This window comes from Vipera ursinii, assembly GCF_947247035.1.
Source record: "Vipera ursinii genome assembly, chromosome: 7".
Lineage (NCBI taxonomy): Eukaryota > Metazoa > Chordata > Lepidosauria > Squamata > Viperidae > Vipera > Vipera ursinii.
In genome coordinates, this window is record NC_139521.1 from 10,841,124 (window position 1) to 10,862,312 (window position 21,189).

Sequence of the window (21,189 nt, forward strand, 5' to 3'; positions counted from 1 at the left end):
GGCCAAAATAAGTGAAACACTGTTTGGTGATTTTGCCTCCCAGTGACATGTCTGGCATTATGTACTCCAATACTTGCTTGTTAGTCACCTTTGCTGTCCAAGGAATATGCAGGAGCCTTCTCCAGTACCACAGCTTAAGACGAGTCAATTTTCTTCCTGTCTTGCTTTTTCAAGGTCCAGCTTTCACAATCACAGGGGGACAAATAGAGCGGACTAACTTACATTTGGTTGCCAAGCTGAGGTCCTTGCTTTTTTATACATGCATCTAGCTAGACCTCAAAAAAATCCAAATTATTTATTGTAAAATCAGTGTAGCAAATTAAGGGGTTACATTCCTACGTGTAATGATCAATTACTGTAACATCTGCATCAAATCCTTTGAAGTCTCAACTGTAACAGTAGGACAATTTAATCCCGAAGTACCGGGTCTGCTCATTTTGAAAATAACACATAATTCAGGTTTCTTCAGTGAAACAAGCCGCTGACAATCTCTAAACAGAAGAGAGGCCAAATGGTAGCTGAGACATTTGTTTCGGTGATTTCATTGCTCAGTCGACGTATTTTCTCTTCATATTAGGAAAGAGAAAATAAAGAATTATTGGAGAAGTTCCAGATGCTTCATAGCCAAGCCGAAGATTGGGAAGTAAAGGCCCATCAAGCTGAGGGACAAAACAGCTCTGTACGATTAGAACTTCTTTCAGTTGATACTGAACGAAGACACCTTAGAGATAGAGTAGAATTACTGGAAAAAGAAATTCAAGAGGTAATTATAAAACTATCGCTTCCTAGACCATTTTAATGTGCTTTTCTTAATCAAATACCTGGGCATTAATTGGAAATTTGTACAAGGAGCAGATGGCATTAATCATCTGTATGTTCTCAGGGGGATAACTAATTTTAGATTTATGCCTGCTCTTGCCCAGTACTTGTTAAGTCTTGCAAATGGTTGTAAACGTATTTTGAAACAGTAAATTACTTCAAGTTGACATATTATTTTGTTTGTTTCCCGAATAACTGAGGGCAAATATGAAAATGTAATAGGAGCACCTCATCCAGGCTTCTAAAAAGGGTTACTTTTGCCTTTCATGCAGCACATCATCGCACACCAAACTTATGAATCGCAAATCTCTTCAATGGCAAAAAATATGGCCAAGCTGGAAGAAATTCTCAGACGTGAAAAAGAAGAAAAATCTTCAATGAATCACGATGTGTCTGCTGTTAGAGATTTATGTGTCAAACTGGAATCTAGCAAAGATCTGCTCTCACGTCAATTAACATCCAAATCTATGGAGTTTGAGAGGGTAAAAGAGAAAAATGTTATTTCTTACAGGATATAAATCAATTTTTTTTATTTAAGGTAAAATGTTGACAGTAAAATAAGATATATATTCTAAGATTAAAAATTCATCTTGCAGTCTCTGTGGCTTGAAACGCCTTCCCTGGCAGAGATGAGAAGGATGTGGAGTAAAGAAGGGTTTAGTGGAGAGTTGGACAGGAAGTATTGGCTTACTTTGTTACTGTGAGGTGATTTACTAAAGAAATTCTTTTTATGTTCTAGATTGTGTCTGAACTTGAAGATGCAAAGGCAGAAGCAGAGCTGTTAAAAAAGCAATTGTCAAGTGAGCGACTTACAATACAAAACTTGGAAACGCTCTTGGCTACCAGCAGAGACAACGATTTTCAGAACCATTTGATAACCCATGAAAAGGATTCAGAGATACAGTTGCTCAAAGACAAGTTAACTCTCTCAGAGAGTAAATTGTATGTTAAAAAGTATAAAATGACCAGTTTCATAATATTTTCTTTCAGCTGTTTGTAATTTAGTGTCTTCATTCTTGAATATATATGTATGTGTGTGAAGTGTCTCCATTCTTGAACACACACACACACACACACACACACACACACACACACACACACACACACAGACACCAGGCTTCAAATATTTCCCCTGGAATTGCAATTTGCCTAACTTGCATTGGAAGATGAAATTACTCATCTTTGGTTTATGTGTTTCACGAAAGTACGGTTATTTTCTTACCTTGCATGGTACCCTTTGCTATGCAAAATATAAGATATAAAGCATAGTATGCTGAAAACAACATGTGCAATCTGTGTTCTTCAGTGGTGAAAAACAATTTAGATCAGTGTTTTGGAAACTTAGCAGCTTGGAAGATGTGTGGACTTGAACTTAACCAGAACCAGAATTCTTTGGTCAGGATGACTTGGGAATTCTGGGAGTTGAGGTCCACAAAACTTAAAGTTGCCAGATTTGAAAAACACTGTTTTAGATTATTACGATTGTCACTACAAATGCTTGTAGTATTGCCTATTCACATGCAAGTATATTGTTCATTATGGCCACTTGGAAAGTCAAAGCTTGCAATACAGAAGAAATTCTGTCAGCAATGTCTCAAATGTATGCATTGCTTTAACTTTCAGGTGAATGCATTCCCAAATATACATATTTTAAGTAGACTGTTTTGTGGTAAACTGGAGGCTTCCTTAAGAACTTTTTGTATGTATGGACAAGTATGGGTATTTTTTTCTTAATTTCTAGGTCTCTGTTTATTTGTTTGCAGCTATTTTTAAAGTTCTTGTACAATGCCATCTGTGAATATGTAATAGATATTTTTCTCTTTGTTTTACAATATTTTTAGAACAAGTCTCAGTAGAGAAGTTTCTATACTGCGAAATAAACTTGCACAGCTGCAGACTGATTATGATATTGTGAAAAGACATCTGACAACAGAGCAATTTGAGCGGTATGTGAATTAGCTTTATTAAAAAGGCAACCATTCTGAATCAATCCCACTTAAGGAGGAAACTCTAAAAGCAGGCTTCATAGTGTTGCACGGAAAATATTAAAACGGGTTTAATAATTAATTTTCAGTATTGTTTCTTAGTTGTACAATCTGTTTCTAACCCTTCTTTCCATGCTATTGTGTTTTTACAACATTCAAAGCAAACGAGGGGCCTGTTCAAAATCTGTTATATTGAATATTGCCATTTAAAATAAACTTAACTGCAGTAAAATACATTTTCAAAATGTCTATCAGTAAAATACCACAAGACCTTTCAGTTAAGCATCCGTGGAAATTGACATTTTAAAAAAAAAAAAAACACCTCTTAAAGTGGGAACAAAGCTGAGGTTAATCATACATTACTTAGATTGAACAAGGTTTCCTCCCAGTAACCAGATAGTTTGCCAGTGCAAACAGCATCAGAAAACCAGCAAGTAGCTGATTAACAGGCTGGTAGGAGGGCACTTTTAGTATACTGTCTGCTGAGGATCAGTTCTTTGTTGCTTCCTCCTCTTTCATTTAATATTTATCAGGGTCACTAGGAAGGAGAAAGACAGAGGTAGCATTTATGCACTAGGGCAGGGGTGTGAAACTCAATTTCATTGAGGGCCGCATCAGCATTGCGGTTGCCCTCAGGGGGCTGGGTGGGTATGGCCAGGGTGGGCGTGGCCTACTGGGTGGGCGTGGCTAGAGTGCGTAAGGCCTACTGGGTAGGCGTGGCCAGCTCTACATCATTGGCATCAAGGGTGCCTATGGGGGCCTGGGCAGGAGTGGGACAGATCTGAGGGTCTCTGGCAGAAGGAGGGTCTCTGGGCCAGGGCCGAGGCAGTGGGGGCCGTTCCCTCACTGTTTCCAGGATGGCTTCGCGGGCCTCATGAAACCACTTCACGGGCCAGATCCGGCCCCCGGGCCTTGTGTTTGACATGTCTGCGCTAGGGTATGTGCATGCCCCAGCCCAGCAATGGATATAGGAAACCTAAAGTTTAACCAGCTTTCAGCTTACAACACCTTTATATCAGTCCTATTGTCCTAGCCCCGGGGGTGGGGGGGAATCATTTAACTTTTGAAGCCAGGCATCTCCTTGTTAAGCTCCCTTCAACTATTTTTTGTAACCACCTAAAACATATGACCACAGTTAAGTCCAAAATTTCCACTGCTAAGCAAGACAGTTGTTGAGTGAATTTTAGCTCATTTACGACCTTCCTTGACGCCGTTGTTAAGTGAACCACTGCCGTTGTTAAGTTAGTAACGCGGTTGTTAAGTGAATCTAACTTCCCCATTGACTTTGCTTGTCAGAAGGTCGCAAAAGGCAATCATCACACACACACACACACACACACACACACACACACACGCAGCGGACACAGCAACCATTATAAATATGAACCAATTGCCAAGCATCCAAATGTTGATCACATGACCACGGGGATGCTGCAAAGGTCATAAGTGTGAAAAATGGTCATCGGTCAGATTTTTTTCAGGGCTGTTGTAACTTAGCATGGTTGAAAGAATGGTTTTAAATCAAGGACAACCTGTCTTGTCACAGTTACTGAAAAGCAAATTCTGGTTGAACGTTAAGAAAAACAAAATGCCTTCTCACAGCTAGTAAAGAAGAGAACGTTTTGTTAAAGGATTCCAATTTGCTGCGTGGGAAAATGGTGACCAGCTTGTTTTTCTGTGCGAGAAAATATTTGAAAGTGCAACCAGCGTTCAGTTGTACATTTTCTACTTAATAGGGAACGTGCCATTCAAGAGATGCGAAGGCTTGGCGTTTCTACCACTTCTCTACCTACCTCATCGCCACTTAGCTCAACTTTGAGATCTCCATCGCATTCTCCAGAGAGAGCGTTTTCAGTAACAACAGAACGAACAGAAAAGTGAGTAATTAAATCGCTAGATGTTTGTTTACTTTTTTTTAGGCATATGACTAATTGGCATAACATTTCAAAATTAAATATGAGATTGGATCTGTATTTTGGGTTTCTCCCAGAGACAAAGTACTTTTAGAGAGTTAGCACTGAAAGTTATCTTCACCGTCTTTAATGTGGGGGAGATGAGGGCAGGTAGATAATTAATACCTGTTGGGTGCTTTTGTGTAATTAAAATTACATGAGTATTGCATTTTGAAGACAGGTCTAATATGACATGATCTAACTTGAGGCACAAAGTATACATTCTAAAAAACACAATATTCTTAAGATTATTCATTCTTAATGGGCCATGTTTTCAATGTAATCATTCCATTTTCTTTCTTCTTAGAAATGTGGGCTTCAAGGATTAATCAGTTACTTTAAAAGCAGAACAATAATGCGATGTTTCCATGTTTGGACTCACTGTCAGCACTGACTTGAATTCTACCTCTAAAATGTTAAATCATTAATACTAGGATTATTGAAACAACAAAGAAACTGTGTGGGAGCACTTAGTGTGTAATCAAACGTTGCAACATTCTGCTATCACACATAGGCTGGGTTGGTTTTTAATAATTCTGATAGGTTTGCCCTGAAAATTAAGACTAAAATGGAGGTAATGGTGTGGTTTGCTATTGTTATCTCGTCTTTCAAGGTTATTCATTTTGGGTTAGATGAGTTACAGGCAGTCTGTAGTTGCTATTGACTGCAAAGCAAATAAATATGGAAGATGAAAAGTCCTTTAATCATGACTTATATCTATTATTGAGGTTGTTTCCATACCAGTAATTTTATAAAATGTGTGTATGTGTGTATTAATAAATTATGCTCAGTTTAATAATGCCCTTTAACCTGAGCAAAAATATTACATCATTAACATTAAAAGGTGTCTTTTAAATTTTATCTCTAAAATGAAGTACCTCTGCATTTTAAAAATTGTTTTGTATTAAAAAAAACAAATTTATATACATTAAATTATGATAGTATAAATAATGTAATATCATGTCTGTCTTAGAGTCATTTAGCAATGTTGTTCCTTTTTTTAAAAGTTCTGAAATAAAGTTTGAGCAATTGACACACCTGAGTTCCAGCTTTTAAAGACAAAATGATGCAGTTTAAAATACAAAACTACTTAGGTAAGAATGAACTTTATTGCAAGGAAATTAATCATGTTGTAGTTCTTGTCACAAAGTAGTAACAAGTTATCAGAAACAGTACATTCCTTAACTGACAGAGCTTTATACCATCTTGACATTATCCTCAACCAGCAATAATGCACTGATCACTAAAACATTTAACTCCAGAGCTATTTGGGATATAACTTGCCTACGTTTGTGGATATTTTATTTAAAAAAGAAATTTAATTACTGAAGAAAATCCATGAATTAAAGTAACAAACATTCTTGGCCATAAATAATATATCTTTGTAACCAAAAGTACATGGAATCTTGGATTGGGGCATATATGCCATAATGTTGTCATTCTATAGCATTAATTGTGGATTGTGTGTTGTTACTAATGTACTTGATATCACTAAGAAGACAATACTAATGATATTACAATTAAATAAAGTAATTTCAGTTTTCAAGGAATAGTTGCAGATTGATTTATATCCTTTGAAGAAAAAAAAATTTCCGGTTCTCCTTATAGACATTGGCAAGAAGAACAGAAAATGCCATTCAACAGAGAACGACAAGCCAATTCCTAAATGTAACGACAGCTTATTGTAATAAAGTATATTCATAAACTGGAATAATGGTCTCAGTAGAAGAACTCAAACATATAGTTTTAAGTACTGATTGATAATTCACATGGTATCTTTTTACATCACTCTTGTTTTAAAAATTAAAGAAATAAATCATCACTGTTTTTAATATGCCATACAATTCCTGTTTTCTGTGCTGAATAAAGCAGGAATGCAAACTGCTCTTCTGTGTATTAAAAGAAGCTTTTCATATTGTTATCAGATTAAGTTAAATGATGCGTATTCAGATTAAAGTATTAATAAAGACGTATAAAAATCATTAAACATTTCCTGATATGGAATACCAGATTAATTAAAAAGTCTTGCTTAATTTTTAAAATAACATGAAGCTCTGTATTTCAGAATATGGATAATCCCGAATTTACAACCATTTGATTAATGACCATTCAAAAATACAATGGCATTTTCACACTTATGAGATTGTTGTAGCATCCCCACAGTCACATAATCAAAGTTCAGGTGCTTGGCAACTGGCCTGTACGTACAATGGTTGCAGTGTCTCAGGGTCCTGGAATTGTCATTTGTATGGCACGCAAGGTCAACGAGGAAGCCAGATTTACTTAACAGCTACCTGATTCACTTAACATCAGTATGCTGATGATACCCAGCTTTTTATTTCAACCCCAAACCACCCCAGTGATGCCCTCGACGTGATGTCCCGTTGCCTGGAGGCAGTCCGGGTCTGGATGGGGAGGAACAGGCTTCAGCTCAACCCTGACAAGACTGAGTGGCTGTGCGTGCCGGCATCTCGGGAAATGCAGATTATTCCATCTCTCTATGGGGGGTGAGTTATTAACCCACCCCCCCGTAGATCGGGCTCGCAATTTGGGGGTTCTCCTAGATTCACAGCTCTCCTTAAACAGATGCACTTCCAGTAAATAGAGCAAAGTTGCCTTAATATAGTGGACAACATTTCAAGGGCTCTACGCGGAAATGTTTTTTTTTTCACAGTTCCAACATACAGTATCTGCTTTCTTTTATTGGACCAAGAATATTTATCTTGGGCAAGCGTGTTATCTATATTCTTACTGCATTGCACAGGATGGTGAATTGTAGTATTCCATTATATACCTAGATCTGTGCATGGTGTTTTTTTTTAAAAAATAGTGCATAGAAAGAAGTTCTATCACTTAAATCTCTTATATGGTTTTCTCCCAAAGTCAGCCAAAACAACAGGTGAATGTGGATTCAGGCCCTTGGATTTAAACCAAATTAGATGGTTAGAGAGGTTTTAGTTGTTGATACTCTTTTGTCTCTGTGCCACCTCTTATCTTTCAAGGAATTACATGTTTAAGCGCATTAGCAGTAGCCACTGATTGGATTGGCTGGGTGAGTTTACCAGCAATTCTTTGAAGATTCCTTCCTTTGATAGAACGTAGAACAATAAGAGTTGGAAGGGATCTTGGAGGTCTTCTAGTCCAACCCCCTGCTCAAGCAAGAGCTCTTACCAGGGGTAGGCAACCTCGGCTCTTTTATGACTCATGGACTTCAACTCCCAGAATTCCTGAGTCAGCATAGCTGACTCAGGAATTCTGGGAGTTGAAGTCCATGAGTCATAAAAGAGCTGAGGTTGCCTACTCCTGTCTTATACCATTTCAGATAAATGGCTGTCTATACCCTATACCAGGGGTCTTCCAACCTGGCCCTTTTATGACTTGTGGACTTCAACTCCCAGAATTCCTCAGCCAGCCCTGAGGAAATAAATGGTGGTACTCCTGAAGTACCACTCCTTCTGAAGTACCACTTTTAAGTGACCTGAATGGCAGGCCCAACTGCTGCTTCCCCCTACCAAAAGTCACAAAAGTACCTTTCTGAGACACAACTAGCCACTTTAAACTCCGCCCTAGTCAGGTCTGTGGTTTCAGAAGTCGTGTGAAAGGAAGTTGAAGCAAGTTGCTGGTGAGGCCTGACAAAAGGGCTTCCATGTTCCTTCCTTGGGTGCTCTGGGATTTTGGACAAATTGGAATTCCCATGCTGTGAATATGCCTGTCTGACCAAATCTTGCTGACAAAGTAATTTAAGAAAGGAACTTTTTTTTTTTTGCTCTAACTTGCTGAATTCTCTGGATCTCAGTGAAAATCCTGAACATTGCTGTCACTAGGATGAATCAACTTTAGGAATACGGAAGGCTGGGCCCTTTTCTTGGAAAATTTTCCTTACAAAAGACCTTATAAAAGACAGACTACTAGCCTGTCAATATAAGTTCAATATAGACATACTTATCTATTACGACTAATAGACATTGATATATATATCAGGCACTGAAGTGTCTGGGCTTTGTTTAGCCTTGATGTATAATACTTCTATTTAATGTTGGAATTCCTCTGTAGAGTAGGGGCTGAAACTTCTTAGTGGGGGAGTCATGTGGAATAGTAGAAGTTAGGAATATAAAGGACAACTTTGGACTTGGATAGACGCAGCCAGTAGAGTATGATGATAAAATTCTGTCAGATATAATGGCAAATAGGACCTAGTTTTTCCCCTTGTAATTATCCCCACTTTTGCATTGCTTAGATAACTAAGAAATTCTGATTTGCTTGAGCCATGGTGAAAGATAACCAGAATGATACCGTTCATTGTGACCTAGTTGCTGGAGGAAAAAAAATGTTTTTGAAGATTTCGGGGAGTTAAGACAATGGAATGGACTTGGCAGGTGACCTTGCCTTCACACAGAAGAGAACAAGCAAGGCACCTTGATTGTCTTTGTACTTTTCCATTAATCTAGTAAAGTGGGATTAAAACTGTTGTGTGAGCCCTAATCAACTATGTGATCATAAAAGGAATTTGAGAACATAGTGCTCTTTAAAAGGTGCCCACCACAGTTGTGAGCAAGGCAGCTATTCCCATCGTCTCCCAGTTCTCAAAACTTGCCAGGGACTGCTGTCTTGCGGTTTCTTGTCAAAGATAAACTGCTTGGATCACTTGTGCCTGATCTCCAATCCTCTCCTTATTTGGAGAAATTTCAAAGAGCCAGTCTACACACTGAGTCTTTATGTGGTTGTCAGCTTTTTTTGCAGACCCATTTCTTCTTCACAAGGACATCTATATGTTAGTTATTGAGGTATTACAGTTATAGCAAGTTTTAAATATTTAATTAAATTTCACATTATGTGCCCCCCTGGACTGCTATGGAGCGCCCTCTGTTTTATATGTGCCATGGTTTTATTCATAATTGTGCTGTGTGGTTCTATTCTAACTACATTCAGTTTATTTATTTTTTTTGTAGGTGCACGTGTCTGGTATCAACATCTTATATGTTTTATATCTTCAAAGACATTTTTGTGAAAACCTTACATTATGCAAAGCTCCTACTTTAGACAAACCCATAATATTCTAGAATTAGTACAAATATAAAGCTTATTTTTGGAAAATAACAGATTGTGCAGGAAATATTTTCCCAATTATTACTTTGTTTTCTTTCATAGTGAACTCATTTTCTCAGAACTGTTTCATGTAGGCAGAAATTGTATTTTTCTCCATACCGTATCTTTCATTTTCTCAGAGCTGCATAGCTTTGCCTAAGTTGTAAAATAATTTGTTATACTTTAATACATTTGAAATTTGGTAGTTGTTCCTGTAGACTATTTTCCACTGATACTACTTCCCAAATACCAGAGACTCCATTCCCATTTCACCCCACGAGTTACATTTGATTCAGAAGCTAGTAAAACTGCCCAGCATTGTTGTGCAAGCCCGGTTAAACCTCCAAACCCTGTAGCGTAGGCGATGAACATCAAGTGGAATCGACTCCCCAAAAGATCCAAATGTCTTTTTACGAGTACAGTGTCTGGTACCAAACTGTAAAAACAGGCTTATGCTAATCCCAAAGGTGCTTTTTTCAAAAGGCAACTGGACTTTTGTTTTTCTTTGAAGGCGTTTCGCTCCTCATCCAAGAAGCTTCCTTCCGTTCTGACTGAACGGTTGGAGGATGGAAGGATTTATATTCTTTGCAGATGACTACCGAAGATGATCACCGAAGTCAGAACCGAAGCAGCTTTTTGGATGAGAAGTGAAACGTCTTCAAGGAAAAACTAAGTCCCAGTTGCTTTTTGGAAAAAGCACCTTTGGGATGTGGGAAGTCAGCCCCCCTAGAGAAGGAAATATTAAAAGGGCAGGAAAATATATTTCCTCAAAGGATCTTAAAGAGGCAGGAAAGCATGGCCAGTTTTCCTTAATAACCCCAGGTCTCCCTTCCCCAAGCAGAAACCAGCTCTATAGAAATGCAGGTGTAAATCCAGGAAGGTTGGGGCTAGAAACTTAGGAAGACAAAGACACCTAAAATCTATATACCCCACCCAAACTCTAAGAGCCACCAGCCCCAGGGAAGGAGGATATGACCTTTGGGACATAATAGGATTAACCCACCACCATCAGAATACCAGAAAGGCACATTTGGGTCAAAGCTCATGCCACTGGAACAACTCCAAACAAAAGGCTCCAGAGGGTATAAAATCCCCACTCCCTACATGTGCTCAGCCCCTTTTCTGCCAGAGCCACCTTCCTGTCTGGCTCTCCTCTTCAATAAACCACAACCTTCTTCCTTAAAGCAGTCGCCATCTTTATTCCCAGCTTGGACCGAACCACAAGGAAGACTTTCCTTCCAACGGGGACAACCGTGACCTGGACGACTGAGAATCTCCACAGACAAGATTGACGCCAACCTTGAAACTCCCCAAGGGAGTGGAGGAAACCCTGGGGGGGGGGAAGAAACATTGCCACTTCATTTAGGATGACAGAGAATACTTCCATCCAGGCCAAGTCCCTTTGGGAGGGAAGACCGTCTGTCCCTACCTGGCTCTGATCTTCATAAGGGCCTTAAGTGTTGAAGCCCCCTTTTTCCCCCCAACCAGGGGTAGGCAACCTTGGCTCTTTTATGACTGGTGGACTTCAACTCCCAGAATTCCTGAGCCGGCATGGCTCAGCTTGGAAACCTCTCCCTTTCCCCTCAGCATGGCTGGCTCAGGAATTCTGGGAGTTGAAGTCCACGAGTCATAAAAGAGCCAAGGTTGCCTACCCTGACCTAGGCCGCTTTATGACTCGTGGACTTCAACTCCCAGAATTCCTAAGCCGGCATGGCTCAGCTTGGAAACCTCTCCCTTTCCCCTCAGCATGGCTGGCTCAGGAATTCTGGGAGTTGAAGTCCACCAGTCGTAAAAGAGCCAAGGTTGCCTACCCCTGCTAGCCTAGGCCGCTTTATGACTTCAGGAGTACCACCATTTATTTCCTCAGGGCTGGCTGAGGAATTCTGGGAGTTGAAGTCCACAAGTCATAAAAGGGCCAGGTTGGAAGACCCCTGGTATAGGGTATAGACAGCCATTTATCTGAAATGGTATAAGACAGGAGTAGGCAACCTCAGCTCTTTTATGACTCATGGACTTCAACTCCCAGAATTCCTGAGTCAGCTATGCTGGCTCAGGAATTCTGGGAGTTGAAGTCCACCAGTCATAAAAGAGCCAAGGTTGCCTACCCCTCCCCCAAACCCATCCAAGGACTTTCCACTGAAGTCAATGAAGAAGCTCGCCCAAAAGCTGTCCCAGGTGAAGCTGAAGCGAAAGATGGGGAGGAGGAGGAGGACCTACTTTTTCCCACCCGGCAGGCCGCTGGACCACCCCCCCCCCCCCGTCCCTAGCTTGGCTTCTCCCGCTTCCCTTCTCCTTCCCTCCCTCCCTGCTCGACTCCAGGCTGCCGGGTTGCAGGGAGCATGTGATGGCCGGCGGCTTCTCGAATTCGCTCGCCTCGCCATGGTGTGGCAGCAGCAGCGCGGAGCTGCTCAATGGAGGCTGCTTGAGATTGGAGAGCGGGCTGGGCGGCTGCTCCTCCTCCTCCTCCTCCTCCTTGTCCTCCGCTGCTCTGAGGGAATCCACCGCAAAGCCCGGAAAGCCGGTCGCCAAAACCAGGATCTCCCAACAAGGTAGGACTGCGGCGGCGGGGGCAACCGAGGTTTGGTGGGTGTATTTATTTTATTTTATTATTTTATTTCATTTTATTTTATTCCTCTGGTTTTGCTGGATCTCCCCGCCCTGATCTGCCTTGGCTGCCCGCTCGGAAGCCACCCTGGGCTGGCGAGCAGAAGTTTGCCAGCCCGCCTCGCAGGGCGCCAGCGCCTCGCCTGACCTTTCTTCCCTCCGCGACTTTGGCTGGGAAAGCTGCTGGTCAGGCAAGCTAAAGAAGGAAACGGATGAGGATGATGAGGATGATGGATCGGCGCTGGGGAAAGCGCGTCTGGCTGGATCCCGGGAGAAAGGCGGCGGCGGCGGCGGCGGCAACAGCAGCCGCGTCTGTGATGGGAGACGGGCGTGTGTGGGGTGTGTGTGGGGTGCGGGTGTGTGTGTGTGGAGGAGAGCGGGCAAAGCCGTAGTAATGCTGTAGTGACGGCGCTGCTCCTGAACGGATTCACAATAATAAGCCAGCCTTGCGGAGGCTGCCGGCGGGTGTGTGTGCGTGTGTGGTTGTGGTGGGGAGGGATCCTTCCTCTCTGCCTGTGCTGTCATGCTTTGGGGAGATCCGCTGACGTCTCCCCTTCCCCCCCCCCCACCAGCCACTCTCGATCGGGTCCCCTGTTAATTTCCCCGGCTCGAGTCTAGCATAGAGAGTGGGGATGTGTGTTTGTGTGGGTGTGGGTGTGTGTAAAAAAGAAAAGAAGGCATGACTTTCCTCGCTTGGTCTCCCCCACCCCTCCCTCCCCGTTTCTGGGGCTGCATTGCTTTGTCTGAACCCTCCCTCCCAAAGGCAGCGATCCTCGCCGGACGCTACGCCTCGTGTCAGTGGGCTGTCCGCGGTCTGCCGCTTGCTCGTCGCCCCGGGAGGACAGGCCAGACCCTAAATAATAATTCATCATCATCTTCTTCATCATCATCATCATCAGTGCTTTTTTTGTAAAAGAAAAAGGTGCCGGAACTCACACATGTCATACAACCCGCCTTGCTTACCCTACAAGGTTCCATCCGAAAAAGGTGCCGGAACTCCGTTCTGAGCGTTCTATGAGAAAAAAGCCATAATAATAATAATAATAATAATAATAATAATAATAATAATAATAATAATAATAATAATAATAATAATAATAATAAGAAGAAGAAGAAGAAGAAGAAGAAGAAGAAGAAGAAGAAGAAGAAGAAGAAGAAGAAGAAGAAGAAGAAGAAGAAGAAGTTGGAAGGGACCTTGGAGGTCATCTAGTCCACGCCCCGGGAGGACAGGCCAGACCCTAAATAATAATTAATCATCATCATCATCATCATCATCATCATCATCAGTGCTTTTTTTTGTAAAAGAAAAAGGTGCCGGAACTCACACATGTCATACAACCCACCTTGCCTACCCTACAAGGTTCCATCCGAAAAAGGTGCTGGAACTCCATTCTGAGCGTTCTATGACAAAAAAAGCCATAATAATAATAATAATAATTAATAATAATAATAATAATAATAATAATAATAATAATAATAATAATAATAATAATAATTAATAATAATAAGAAGAAGAAGAAGAAGAAGAAATAATAGTTGGAAGGGACCTTGGAGGTCATCTAGTCCAACCCCCTGCTAAGGCAGGAAACCCTATACCATTTCAGAAACCTTCCCTTTCTGCCAACTTGGCCCGGCCCCGTCGCACAGCGGGGACTAAAGCTTTGCGCTGCCACATGCGGGTGTGAGAGGAGCGGCTCTCCCCCCCTTTTTTTTTTTGCCTCTCCCCAAAAAACCAGGAAAGGCTCACCTAAAGGGATCTCTCTGCTGCTGCTGCTGCTGCTGCTTTGGCCTCTCCGGAGGTCCCCGCAGCAGGGAGGTGGCACAGATGAAAAAAAAAAAAGAGGGGAGGCAAGCGGGCAGCGGTGAAAAGGAGGCGAAAGGGAGAAAAGGCGTCGCTTGGCACCCACCCGTCCTCTGCTCTTGTGGGGGTGTGTGGGTGTGGAAGGGGGGGTGGTTTAAAAAGAAAATTGGAAACCGCAACTCTCCCTCTTGCAATGTTAATCAGGTTCACAATAGGGCTGTGGAAACCCGAGCCGCTTAAGGGAGGAGAGGAGGTGTTGGTAGGGTGAAGGAAGTGTCCCTTGCAACCCCGGGAGCAAAGTCACTTTTGGCCCTGGGGGTTGAAATGTGGCTTTTGCTTCCCCGACTGAGATAACCTGTGCGATGACAAGTGGACTGAGATAACCTGTGCGATGACAAGTGGCAGGCGATAATTTCCACCTTCCCACAAATTAAAAAGAGTCAAATTATAGCTGAACCAACTTGCTAAGGGAAGGCAGGCAGGCAGGCAGGAGGTAATTCCTGTCTCTATTAGAACCGATCAACAAATATGTCTTTTTCTGGGACCTTTCATTTATATTCTGCCCTTATTTATATCCCGCTTTTCAGGAAGCGTATCCTTCCATGGTAGGATGCTGCCTGAAGCGACTGAAAAACAGGTTGCGTGAATGCAGATGCACATAGTGAATAAATCCACTGTAGGATCTATGGGAAACTGTGACGAACCTATCAGAACTCAGGCTGATTTCATTCAGCTGAAACTGGCTGTGCAGTGACCTTTATCTGCTGCTGTCTTCCTATCACAATTGGATCGTCATCACCCCAGCCCGATGCATGCTGTGCACAGGGAAGAGGGTCAAAAGGGTCAAGATGGCAGCTGCAACTGTGTGGTCCAAGTCCGTTCCTGTTCTACATTTTTTTCCTTCTCCTTTTAACAACCCTGTAATCCCTTGCATTGGGCTGGCGTTGGGGTGGCTAAATGGAGTTGAGCGTTTACTGGACAGATGCCCTTCCTGACGCCTATGTGGAGTTCGTAGCAGATATTTTCTCTATGCACCTAGAGAAAGAAATATTTGCCACTACCTAGGATCGAACTCACAGCCTCCTGATTGTGAGGTGAGAGCTCCACCTCTAAGCCACCTACATCAGAGGCATCAAAACTCACAGTGCCACGTGATGTGTCGTGATGTATCGTGACATTTTTTCCCCCATTGCCGGCAATGGGGTAGGCGCGGTTTCGGCATGACGCATCCAGCCCGCTGGCTGGCAGTTTGACACCCCTGTTGTACATGACACACACAAAATGGGTGGAGCTTTAACTATGTAGTTGTAACTGCCATCATGACTGTTTTGACCTTTCCCCCCTCTTTCCACTCTAAAAAGGAGTTAGAAAGAAAGGAAGCTAGTTGTAATGAAGTGTCTTCCCCTTTCACATAGCAAGAATTATATTCTGTTGCTGAAAGCAAGTAGCAAGTCATCTCGAGAAACCTGGAAGCTACGCCAGGATGCTTTTTGTTGACTACAGCTCGGCTTTTAACACCATTTTGCCGAGCATTCTCATCAAGAAGCTGACTGACCTGAAATTCTCCCCCGCTATCTGCGATTGGATTCAAGACTTTCTTAGGGATCGGGTACAAACAGTGAGGGTCGGGTCTGCTTTGTCCACCCCCCTGAAGCTTTGCACCGGCACGCCACAGGGCTGTGTGCTTAGCCCCTACCTGTACTCTTTATACACTTATGATTGTGTATCATCTGACCCATCCACTGCGATAATCAAGTTCGCAGATGATACAACTGTGGTGGGTCTTATTACAGGTGGGGATGAGACAGCATATAGGGCGGAGGTACAAAAACTATCCATATGGTGTAGTAACAACAACTTGCACCTAAACATCAGCAAGACGAAAGAGATGGTGTTAGACTTCCGGAGAAAAAAAGAGGAACCTGCCCCACTTTACATCGGGGAGGACTGTGTAGAGAGAGTTCCCTCCTTTAAATTTCTGGGAGTCTACCTCTGTGAAGATCTGACCTGGAAAGTTAACACAACCCAGGTGGCTAGAAAGGCCCAATAGAGGCTTCACTTTCTTAGGATCTTGCGGAAGAACAGGGTAGAACAACAGCTAATGACCCTCTTTTACCGGTCTACCATAGAGAGCGTCCTCTCATATGGTATTGTGGTTTGGTATGCCGGTCTGACAGCCGCGGATAGGAAAGTATTACAGAGGGTAGTGAGCACAGCACAAGACATTATGGGCTGTTCCCTGACACCACTGGATGACATCGCCAGGGCTCGTTGCCTTGGAAGAGTGAGGAAGATTCTCAGGGATGACTCACACCCTGGACGGTATCTCTTTACTCTCCTACCATCCGGTAGGAAATATAGGAATATAGCCAGCCGTACCAACAGGCTGAAGAACAGCTTTTATCCGTGGGCTGTTAGGCTTTTAAATGGGATATAATCTTATGCAGAGTTGACTTGGGAGGCCGGTGTGTGGTGTAGTTGGTTCACATAGTGTGGTGGGATGGAGGGTTTGTTGTCACTGTGTGTTGGGGGGAGAGAGCACGGGGGGAGGCTCAGCTAATCTCAATGTACACATGTTGTACTTTGACAATAAAGGTTTATTATTAATATTAATAATTTTTGCCAAATATTCAGCTATTAAAAGCAGATGATCGAATCACCCAACATCAATACAGTATTAAAGACTGCTATATAAATTAAGTGCTAAGCTGGAAGTATTTCCCAAACAAGGGAAAAACTAAGAAAAATTTTAAAAAAATATGGGGTTGGTTTCAGTATTAGATTATCACTAAAAAAGGGGAAAGTGTTAGAATGGGTGTTACCTTCAATATCTTGGCCTACATGGGCTTAGGTTTAGTAGTTTCAAGCTTGGCAATTGTGCATATGGTGGTCTTTTAGGCATGTATCAATCTTTCCTTGGGAAATTTTTTAAGCTCCTCAAGATCTGATGCCTGGAGGAAATAGATCAGAGACATCCTGGAATAGTTGGTGCTTTGTAGTTAGAAGGGCGGGATATAAATGGAATTAAAATAAAAAAAAATTAAAAATTAAACTAAACGCCAGATATGAAGAATTGAGCATCTCCATATCCCAACTCTGAAAAATGGCGTATTACCGTTTTTAAAGCTGAGAAGTCCCTGCTTGCTAAAACTCTTCACATAGATTGTTATTCCTGAGTATCAGCTAGGTAGTTTGTGATGGTAATACCACAAGCTCAAAAATTCTTGTCCAGTTACCGTACTACCAGTTGGATTATCACTTTAGGTTTGTGCCCCTTGAATCCCACACACTGTTTAGCGGTGCCTAGTCATTCAGTTTGAAGAATATTTTTTTTAATAAATTAAAGAGACACATTTTAGAGCTCAGAGTGGTAGGTACTTTAAACAAGTGTTTTATACTAATGTAAAAAAATAATATAAGATGCTTGTTTCTGGTTTAGCATAATTTGAGAAGCCAGCCCCTAAGATTTATAAAATTTGGTTTAGGCTTTTGTGCCTTGTTTAAGGAACAATGGTTAAAAATCCTGATTTAGTAGTAAAGAATTCTTATTATTAAATCTAACTAGAGGAACATGAAATGTACTTAATAGGAGAAAAAATAGCTTCATCTAGAGATGATGATGTCTGAATGAAGATTTGAGGCAAATAATGGTGCTGATTTACAAAAAACCAAGAGGACTATTATTCAAATATGTCAATTTAAGTTTGTGTATTCACTTCAGCTCTGACAAAAGGGGATAAGGCTGCAATAGTACAACTCATTAGAAAACAAACATGGATTAGTGCATTGTGTGTACTTAGTACATGATAAGACAGTTTCACGTACTAGTGGTTAAGGTGCTGCTTAGAAACCAGGAGACTGTGAATTCTAGTCCTGCTGTACGCATGAAAGCCACCTGGATGCCTTTAGGCCAGTTCTTCTCTCTCAGTCCAACTCACAGGACTATCTTTTCGGGGGGAAAGAAAGAGGAAAGATTATTATATAGGTATATTTGCTGCATTGAGTTACTTATAAAGTGATAAAGCCAAGATAAAAATATAAAACCAGAAGGTGAATTATTTTGATATTCAGGTTGTGTTACTAAGCCTTATTAAAACTCTCTTGAGCTGAGTTTGACAGTTGGTGGCTAATTGGCTGTCAACACTGGCAGCTATATGGAAATGGTTGTGATTGTCTCTAGACCACAGCCTTGAGGTTTTCTAGAAGCCCTCCATCCAGGTACTAACTAGACATTAATTTGGCTAGTTGTTGGTTTTTTACAATCCCACTAGGTGCTATCACTATCTGCAGGCAAGAACTAAGAGAGACTAAGAAGGAAGAGGTTTATTAGAATTGGTTGAGAAGAAAGACCACTGAATACACATCAAACACAAATGATGGGATTGATTGACCGATTGGTTGATTATGTGCCATTAAGTCAGCTTCAACTCTTGGTGACCAAGACGATCTAAACCTGATCATTTAGGTCTTCCAATGATGTACCCATTAGCACCGTAACCAGATCTAACCTGGTCATTTAGGTCTTACAATGATGTACCCATCAGCACCGTAACCAGATCTAACCTGGTCATTTAGGTCAGGGGTGTCAAACTCAATTTCATTGAGGGCCGCATCAGCATTGCGGTTGCCCTCAAGGGGCCGGGTGGGTATGGCCTGGGTGGGCGTGGCCTACTGGGTGGGCGTGGCTAGAGTGCGTATGGCCTACTGGGTGGGCATGGCCAGCTCTACATCGTTCGTATCAAGGGTGCCTGTGGGGACCCGGGCAGGAGTGGGACAGATCTGAGGGTGTCTGGCAGGAGGAGGGTCTCTGGGCCAGGGCCAAGGCAGTGGGGGCCGTTCCCTCACTGTTTCCAGGATGGCTTCGCGGGCCACATGAAACCACTTTGCGGGCCGGATCTGGCCCCCCGGGCCTTGTGTTTGACATGTCTGATTTAGGTCTTCCAATGATGTACCCATCAGCACCGTATCCAGATCTAACCTGATCATTTAGGTCTTTCAATGATGTACCCATCAGCACCGTAACCAGTTCTAACCTGATCATTTAGGTCAGGGGTCTTCAAACTCAGCCATTTTATGACTCGTGGACTTCAACTCCCAGAATTCCTCAGCCAGGCATGCCTGACTGAGGAATTCTGGGAGTTGAAGTCCACGAGTCATAAAAGGGCCGAGTTTGAAGACCCCTGATTTAGGTCTTCCAATGACGTACCCGTCAGCACCGTAACCAAGTCTATGTATATTGCTGTTGGTCGTTCTCTTTTTCTCTTTTCTTCCACCTTCCCAGCACTTGGGCTTTCTCTAGAGCAGACATGTCAAACACAAGGCCCGGGGGCCAGATCCGGCCCGTGAAGTGGTTTCATGTGGCCCACGAAGCCATCCTGGAAACAGTGAGGGAATGGCCCCCACTGCCTTGGCCCTGGCCCAGAGACCCTCCTCCTGCCAGAGACCCTCAGATCTGTCCCACTCCTGCCCAGGCCCCCATAGGCACCCTTGATGCCAACGATGTAGAGCTGGCCACGCCCACCCAGTAGGCCATATGCACTCTAGCCACGCCCACCCAGTAGGCCACACCCACCCTGGCCATACCCACCCGGTCTCCTGAGGGCAACCGCAATGCTGATGCGGCCCTCAATGAAATTGAGTTTGACACCCCTGCTCTAGAGAGAAGAGCTTTGCTTAATGTTTCTGAAAACATAATTTGAGGCTGCTCAGGTGTGACTCAACTTGATTGATTTGTTCGATGACCCATTTGTTTGTTTTCATGGTATTCTCAAGAGCCTTTTCCAATGCCAAATTTCAAAATTTCTGATTGGATAGGTAGTAGACAAGTTAAAGAACTAATGGAGATTATAATTTCAAGAAAGGAACTAAGCCAAGTAGCTAAAAAAGATTAGAAGATAATATAGAAATCAGAATGGAATCATTAGGAATTCTTTCTACAACGCTCAAAGCTCAGCTTACTTATACTGCAGTTGATTTGTTTTGACTAGCAATAACAGATGTTATTGAAATAAAACCTCCAACTGACCATGTTGTCTGAGGTGCTTGCTAGAGATTGTAATCCAGTAAGATGTAGTGAGCCACAGACCTAAACTTTCATTTAAAAAAACCCTCAGCCATGCTTTCAATCTACCATCTTGGTCATTCATAAAATTGGTATTGATGAAAGGTTAATGTCCTAAGATTTGTGAATAACTCACATAATTATGAACCAAGTTACGTGGAAAATAACTGAAAATTCATGGGCAACTAATTAGTCACAGTGAGGCTAAAACAAACGTGCGTTGTGAAGTCACACTATAAGCACTGCCATTTTGTTCTTGCATTGTACTTAAGTATGTTAGGGCAAAATCTGTATCATGATGAAAAGTCAAATATTTAATCACTTGCCCCTTTACCCTCCTTCTACTCATGTCAATGTATATGAGGGGAACGTGTTTGTAGGAGGCTAAATTACCAAACATGCATGACCATGCAAATGTAATACATTTAATCCAGGGGTCCTCAAACTTGGCCCTTTTATGACTTGTGAACTTCAACTCCCAGAATTCCTCAGCCAGGCATGCTTGATTCATAAAATATATACTGCTCAAAAAAAATAAAGGGAACACTTAAACAACACAATGTACTGTATTTAATAGTAGGATGTCTTATCTTGTGTTCCCTTTATTTTTTTGAGCAGTATATATACATACATTATATTAAATAGGTAAAGGTAAAGGTTCCCCCTGCACATGCGTGCTAGTCGTTTCCAACTCTAGGGACCGGTGCTCATCTCCGTTTCAAAACCGAAGAGCTAGCGCTTGTCTGAGGACGTCTCCGTGGTCATGTGGCTGGCATGACTAGACGCCAAAGGCGCACGGAACGCTCTTACCTTCCCACTGTAGTAGTCCCTATTTTTCTACTTGCATTTTTACGTGCTTTCGAACTGCTAGGTTGGCAGAAG

At 42.2% G+C, this 21,189-nt stretch overlaps 2 protein-coding genes across 3 annotated transcripts in view; one reads left to right on the plus strand and one right to left on the minus strand.

The window, feature by feature from the left end:
- CEP135 (centrosomal protein 135) overlaps positions 1-6,692 on the plus strand; it is a 47,599-nt gene extending 40,907 nt beyond the window's left edge. Inside the window, exons 21-26 of one of the 2 annotated variants that reach the window (XM_083367229.1) lie at positions 578-763; positions 1,092-1,301; positions 1,559-1,761; positions 2,661-2,765; positions 4,541-4,681; positions 5,064-6,692. In XM_083367229.1, the coding sequence (XP_083223355.1) occupies positions 578-763; positions 1,092-1,301; positions 1,559-1,761; positions 2,661-2,765; positions 4,541-4,681; positions 5,064-5,085 (867 nt within the window). In that variant the 3' untranslated portion in view covers positions 5,086-6,692. The remainder of the gene's footprint in view (positions 1-577; positions 764-1,091; positions 1,302-1,558; positions 1,762-2,660; positions 2,766-4,540; positions 4,682-5,063) is intronic. The other variant, XM_083367228.1, reaches the window with a different exon arrangement.
- The window catches only part of PPAT (phosphoribosyl pyrophosphate amidotransferase), a 320,661-nt gene that overhangs the window by 41,218 nt on the left and 258,254 nt on the right, over positions 1-21,189 (minus strand). The gene's annotated exons all lie outside the window — the stretch shown is intronic.